General features: G+C 32.0%; 1 protein-coding gene across 1 annotated transcript; it reads right to left on the reverse strand.

Annotated features, from left to right (window-relative positions):
• Positions 1–6,332: 6,332 nt before the first annotated feature.
• LOC143531353 (putative serine/threonine-protein kinase WNK4) lies at positions 6,333–7,767 on the reverse strand. Its single transcript, XM_077026667.1, has 3 exons — positions 7,601–7,767; positions 6,870–7,187; positions 6,333–6,711 (listed from the first exon to the last, which is right to left on the reverse strand). The coding sequence occupies exons 1-3, from the start codon at positions 7,758–7,760 to the stop codon at positions 6,503–6,505; spliced, it is 687 nt and encodes a 228-aa protein (XP_076882782.1). The 5' UTR covers positions 7,761–7,767; the 3' UTR covers positions 6,333–6,502.
• Between the last annotated feature and the right edge of the window lie 210 nt (positions 7,768–7,977).

The following is a 7,977-nucleotide window of genomic DNA, read 5'->3' on the forward strand; positions in this document are numbered from 1 at the left end:
ATTTTGTTTAATAATTATTGTTCAACTATGTCATATTCATTTACCCTACTAATATGTGGCTAGAGCCTCGATCGAGTTGCTCCCTTAAGGCTTAATATATGTGTGTAACCGTTTAATATACGTAGGGGACTCATATCTATGACAAATACTATTCCTCAAAATTTTATGTGTGGTAATTATGAGCATTTTCTCATAAATGGGTTACATAATCATCTATGTTGGAAACTAGCATGCCGATGAGTTGTACCAAAATCTGATGGTCAATATGATTATAGTGGTCTGTTCATTAAATATATCTGAAGCATGGAATCATTCAATTCATGTTAAAAAAATGAAACAAGAAATTTCCATGATGCTACAAGTAACGATACATATATAGTAGTTGTGAGTATTTAATACACGAGTTCTAGTAGGGGCCAAGAAGCAAATCTATATAAAAATCGTGAGGGATCCACCGAAGATGGGTCAATGTCGGCAGCTGGCATATACAGACCGAATCAAACAAATTAGACCCGCACGAATGCAATCACCAACCAGGTGCATGCATCCATGTGCACCAATTTATTAGAAAATGGTGGTTTTGGGTTACACGGCGCAGTCACCATCAATGCTAACTATGCAACTTCTCTAGACGAAATCATACTGAAAGCATTCATACTAGTGTGCTAGTAGTCATCTTCGATTTTGTAATTTAGCTTGGAATAACATACGTTGAAGTGCCCCAAACTAGCGTCGTTTCATCTTTTGATTTATTCATGAGATATAGATTTCAAACTATAATAACTCGATTGAATTTCGTAGCCGAAACATAAACAAGTCTTAAAACATTCAAACGTAAAAACATAGTCTTGAGACAAACATAAAATTCCTAAATGGGTGCCGGTGTTTAGTCCGAATAGTCTGTCGAGCCACTCCCCACCAACATTGACTAATCCAACTATTAATCAACCTTAGTATATACTAAAAGTCAGCTATATTAAGTGAGTTTTAGTTTAAGATGTTACATAGAACTTTCATAACATATCATGCACACATATCATACAGAAACCTATCAAGTAATAAGATAATAACATTCTAATTGTTACTTCTTCATGATTTCATTTAACGTACACATTAATTCATCCTTTCGCATATCTTACATATCTAAGTAATGTGAACACGCACAAGGGTCACATGCCTTCTATATGTTTGCCTAGTCATTCCACATTTTCCGTAAGACCCATGCATACAACCGTGTCGGGCAATGACCGTCATTATTATCATTCCGTGTGCCCGTAAGACCCATTATATAATGTAAATATATACACGGCTACATGTCTTACCCATGTTTACATTATCGTATTCTACATATCAAATTACATTATAAACACGTATAATGGTTGCAAGCCTTCCTTATACTCACATTGTACATGGTACATACTCTTTCGTAACCAATAAGACGTTCACATAATATCTTTATTATGTTTCTCCACATTTTCCTTTAAAAGAAATCATTCATAAATATAAAACTTAGTCATTCTTTATCGTACGATGCTAGAAGCCAAAACTGTCATCTCATTTCAATTAACCATATATTAGTGACTATGCACATCGACCCGAAATTATAACATAAAAGAGAAAGGGGGGGGGGGGGGGGGGTTGATTCTCGAAACTCACCTGTTAAAAGAACTCCCTAATTACTAAGTAATCCTTCTTGGACTGAACAAGTACTTGAAGACTGTACAAGGTTGCGTAAATTAATACAACACGATATACATCTAAAAATGGTGACTGAATGAGTTGGGACCATTGATTTATCGTTGATGAGTGGTCATGATAAGAATGGTAAGACATTAAGAAACTGAATAACACGAACCAATAGGAATAGGTAAGAGAGATGATAAATCAAGATTAATTGACGCCATTCATTTTTAAGAAGTGATAGAACATGAAAGAATACATGAAACAAATAAGTGTGAAGAAGAACTTAATATTAAGGTAAATATTTCCCTAAGATTGGTATGTGAAGTATACAACTTCTATCGAAATAGACCAACTTGATTATACTATATCTTAGAAAAGAACGGTCTGCATAACGACATTAGAACCGAAGACAAAATGGTTGCAAATTAATTACTAATTTTGTAGACCGTCATTTTGTAAAATCTGTTATTATTTTTGCTTGTTTTGAAATGCACCGTTGTTTTATCGGAATTTGACGGATAGCTGACATTGATGATGATGTGTTAGTGATACTCGGTTTTCTAGTAGTGAATAATAAAAGAAGATTATATATACTACAAGTGATAACCCATCGAATTTACTATGACCTTTATCACCAATGGGGATTTTTATATGCATTCAGAAAAAAATGATCTTGCTATACCGACTTCTTGTGAGAAGGGCTCCTTTGAATCTCGGGCGTGTTCGTTTTGGCTCCTAGCGAGAACTTTCGTGGGTGAAACAAAGGATATCTCGATTGGGGAGAAACGGAAAATCCCAATCCGGCCATTTCCAAACCTGTCTTTCTCCTATCCAGTAGTAAACTTCGACAACGAGGACCAGCAAGATGCTGAGTTTTATTGGAAAGTTATGCATGCCTATGCTTAACACATTTGTTCCCCCCATTAAAGTCTAGATAATCAATATTCTTGAGCCCATACACTTAAAACATCTGGAATCACTAGCTCGTGGCCTTCTTTCTTCTAGATGCAGATATTTAGATTAGACAAATGAATTGATTTGTTTATCAACAGATCATAGTAATCATTTAACACAACCTTGTTCAATAATTTTGAAAGATGTGAATTTGAGGATATAGTATGTCTATAATATATGAGTGAAAAGTATCGTTTATATGATAGGTGCTGTCACACAATAGAAACGAAACATTTGAAAAGCACCCAAAGTTTCAACATCATGATGATAATATGGTATCCAATGTTTCATTGTACATATATAAACAGCATATGCAGCATTGAAACAAAAAATAAAAAAATGCAAAAGAAAAACAAAATAAAAATAAAAATAAAAATAAATTTCAATAGAAATTCTTTTTAATAAAAATAATCATCGATTATGCAAAAAAATGTGAAAAGTTAAATCTGACACAGAAATTTCAGCACTACAAGCGGTTGCAGAGTAACCCGGCCTAGTCGCATATTGGTCGATATAAGTTAAATAAAACAGTTCTAACGGTAAAAAAACGCAACTAGACAAGATTTACAAACACTAGCTTGTTAATAAACAGAATAAAAACAACCTTGAAAGAACTTATGAAATATGAATACTCTAATCATGCAGTTAATGCTAAAAAACCACTTCCTAAAGCTATGTGTAGTGGAGGGGCTACAAAATGGGACGTTTGGTGTCATATGGCGCCCAGTCAGCAAATGATAGATTTTTGTTTTAGGGGTGCAGTGGTGTTATAGCCTAATACACACAACACACACACACACATATACATACATATATATATATATACATACATATATATATATATATATTTATATATATATATTATATATATATAGGGGATGCATCATACGAGAAGTAAAATTATAGCGAGAAGTACGAGAAGTTGATGTGAACAATTGATTATGTATAATCAATGGTATTCAATGATATGATATTTGTAATTATTAAGACTTTATTATTATATTAGTTTAAATAGAAAAGGATACACTTGTCTTTTTGGTATGTATATTCAAACAAAACGTATTAATGTGCTTCCTCTTTCTACTCCTTAATAATAGCTCATCTCCTACAATATCACAATGAACCTTAAATACTACACACTAGAACTTTTTTTTTTGGCATAAAAACTACACGCCACACATCAAATATAAGAAAAAGAAAATATAATCATTGAGCATTTACATCATACACATCAATTAATATTCTCTACACAGAAAACAAAACATCAAACACGTTAAACGACTATATACAAAACAAGGAACAATACATGCTACACTTTTAAAAAGTTAATTGAAAAACACATTAAATCATACATTGTAATCATTAAAAGCATCAAACATGTATAATTATATCATACGCATTACTTCTTACATATTTATTTTATACATTACATTCTACAATTATAATCATATTACATTACATATAACACATCAAGCATATGATACTTTAATAGTCCTACACAAACATGTAAAACTATAGTAACATTACATCAAACAATATACTACAAATAATAATAATAATAATAATAATAATAATAATAATAATAATAATAATAAAAGATTACATCCTAGACATCAATTTGTATTGCATACACTTTATGATATAAGCAAAGTGATTATACAAAATAGTAGTTTTGGCTACACTATATTAGATATGTTTACACTATATTTGTTATTGCTACACAACATTTGAAAGTGTGCCTACACTAATTAGTTTTGTTTACATAACGTTAGATATGTCTACACTAACTATATTAGTTATAACTACACAACATTTTAAAGTGTACCTACACAACGTTAGATATGTCTACACTACATTAGTTATGACTACACAAGTACACAACATTTGAAAGTGTGCATACATTACATTACCTAGCTACATCTACATTACATAATACTTACACTACACTAGTTGATTAAAATCGAAGGAAAATAATTTACACTTGAAATTAAATAGAAAAATAATAATAATAATAATTAAACATGTTTAAGAATAAAAGTTTTAGATAAGTTTTTTTTCTTTTTTTTTTATAAAATGAAATGTATGTAAATACAACGTTAATAAACACTGTATATGTGATGGATTATTACACCCACAACCGTAAGGTATGTATTATGTGTATATATATTATTCCAGCCATTGTCTTTTCTGTAAATTATTATTATTATTATTATTATTATTATTATTATTATTATTATTAATCGGTCTTTGTTTGATCAAATACAAAATCATTATGTGTATATATATTATTCAAGCCATATTGTCTTTTCTGTAAATTATTATTATTATTATTATTATTATTATTATTATTATATAAATTGGTCTTTGTTTGGTCAAATACAAAAGCACTCATTTGTTGATTTCTATATAATAATAATAATTGTAACTTATCATTAGTTAGTTAGTAACTAAATCATTAATGAATATCAGTTACAAAACAACACATTTTATATTTTACTAATACACCCTTATATTTAAATAATCAAAAAGTTAAAAAGAAATTATGTGATTGGTTAGAATCACTTATCGTACTTCTCGCACTAAGAAACACTTCTGAAATGATCCTAATCCTATATATATATATATATATATATATATATATATATATATATATATATATATGGATGATTTCTTTTGAGAACCACTTTGAGTTTTAAGAACTCGAAAGAACTCAACGTAAAATTTTTTTTTTCGAATTTTTTTTACACATGTGTAATACGTAAGTGTAAGTGATGTACAAAAAATTACGGTATTTTTTTACACACCGAATCGACTTTTTACACATGTGTAACTAACGTTTAAACTTGTGTAATTATCAAAAATACTTATTCTCTCTCCTGCTTTATTTTTTAATTAAATTTAATCTCAACCACATATTTCATATCATTTAATTAAATGTGTGGTTTAAAATTGAGTTCTTAAAACTAACTATGGTTCTCAAAATAACCCTCCCCTATATATATATGTATGTATCACACACATACAAAATAAAATAATAATATTCAAACAATGAAGCAGGCGACAAAAGAATATCCCCCCCCCCCCCACACACACACACACACATTTCGCCCCTTTGTAGCCCGGGGGCGGTGTTCTCGCCCCAAAACCTCCTTTGTCGCCCATATTACTCACCCACTACACATATCCTAATAAAACTAGCTATAATTGCTTTTTAAGATAAACAAAACTGTTTAAATACTAAACTGATAAATACTAATTCAAAGTTTAAGTAAAATCTATTACTTAATTAGGAGACTTTTACTAATCTTTAGACACTTAGATAATGTTGAACTTATTAGTTATCCTTTTCAAATCACACTTCTTCAAAATTATTGCCAACAATAATACACTCATGAGGTTTTTGCCACCACAATAGTTGTCCTAAATCGGTCAGGAGCTACAAAACTATGTTCACAATTGCCTAGTTTTCTTATAAAGATTTTACATAACCAACATATATTGTTTAAAAAATCTCATAATACATATGCATATGGATTCAAACCATGTGTATATTCTCAAGAGTTTCAAACGATACATTACAAATCTCACACTAATAATCACACACACAAATTTCACTGTTCAATCCTTTATTCATATGCACAAATTTCTCTTTAAGTAGGTACTACCTAGAAACCCATTATCATATAGACATATAGTCTAAAATTCACCAAGTTGGCTCATGGTAGCCAATGTTTTCAATAGCAGCCACGGTTTTATATAAACGTCGCTTGTGAATCTCCTCAACCAATGAGCGGTGTAGCAACTGGCTGCGAATGTCAACAGCTGATCCTACCCTCTTTATAACTTTAGGTTGGGTCTTATCTGGTCACGCATTGCATCGCGTGGTCACTCTCTCTTCACCACAAAACCTTGTCAAATTGTTTGTTTTTGCAGGTTGTTGTGGATATTGACTTGGGAACGAGCTCGATTGATATTCATCTTCGTTCTCTGAGCAGTAAGTGAAGTTGGAGCAGTTATATGAGGCTAATGAGCTTTGAGATCTTCCATCATCATAATCCTCAAAGCAGAGATTACCTACATGGAGTTTGTAAAAATATTGGCCAAAATATATTAGAAGTGCTGTCCACCGTAATTCTACTATTTTTTTAAAAGAGCTGATTTTATTGATCAAACTAGCAGAAAAACCTTTAAATTTTTAAAGTGAAATTTAAATTTTTAAAACTAGAGTTTACCTGGAGTCCAGTTGACGGTACCAAGACTCCGCGGGGATGCTTGAGGTGATGACTGTGATGAGGTTGAGTGGAAAGGGTGGGGAGTGTCGTCGTCATCATTTTCATCGTAACAGAAACTATGATTATCAAGATTTTGTAGCAAATCCATGGGACCTTTCTTCCATGCAGGAATTAAGTTTGCGATCTCCTTATCGATCATCTCAGCAATATCAAGCGGCTCCCAGTCATTAATCTCCAATTCCTTCACCATTTCAGTAGCAACATCATGTGCTGTGTCACTCTCAATGTCAAAGGGAAAGTATATATTCCTTGCTTTACCTACCAATTCAATTGTTTAGTGGCCAGTTTAACGAACTTAAATAAAAAATTTATAGGTTTAGTGGTATAAGAACGATTTTTTGTATTCATAGAAGTGTTTATACTTTATAGGTGTTTTTAAGTACGATTGTACTTCTAGGGGGTTTGCTACGGTGCAAGAAAATTGGTAAGTAAGCTTGAGTGACATGTGAATTCCAAAGAGTTTGGGGAAACATTGTACGGATGGGTTAATTTCGATGAAACACGGTATGGAGTTCGTTTGTCATGCAATCTACATGCTGATTTCGCTTGTCACTCCAACGAACTCTAAAAATTTATCAGAACTTGCATGAGTTTGCTTAATAAGGTAGTGAACAGCCTAGAATTACGATCACTTTCAAAAAATTGCCTAAAAGTACTTGGTAAATACTTACCAGTTTTATCAGAGATGAATACTTTGAGGAATATCGAGCCATCTTCCTGGTTAATAGTGCCTGTGATCTTCATGTCCGTCGTTCTATTAGGATCATGAACACCCAAAGAAGGGGCCTTATCGAGTATCTTTTGAATTGAAGTAGGGTTCTTGGAAGTCATTATTGGAATGGCTTGTGAAGAAACGTGGATCTGCTCACTAGTAGCAGATCTACTTTCCTCGGGTGTGATTAAACTATTTCACCGATGGTTCTTCTGGATCCGAGTTCTTCCACCTACAAAATGAACAGCGCCGTTACTTACCCCTCAGAAAGGGACAGAGGGGTCCTCTTTGGGGTAACCCTCCGGCGTGAGAATCAGTATCTTTTGGAGAAGATAA

The sequence above is a fragment of the Bidens hawaiensis genome, unplaced genomic scaffold, assembly GCF_021521415.1.
Source record: "Bidens hawaiensis isolate Kalapana, Puna unplaced genomic scaffold, B.hawaiensis_p1.1 tig00009159_1, whole genome shotgun sequence".
Lineage (NCBI taxonomy): Eukaryota > Viridiplantae > Streptophyta > Magnoliopsida > Asterales > Asteraceae > Bidens > Bidens hawaiensis.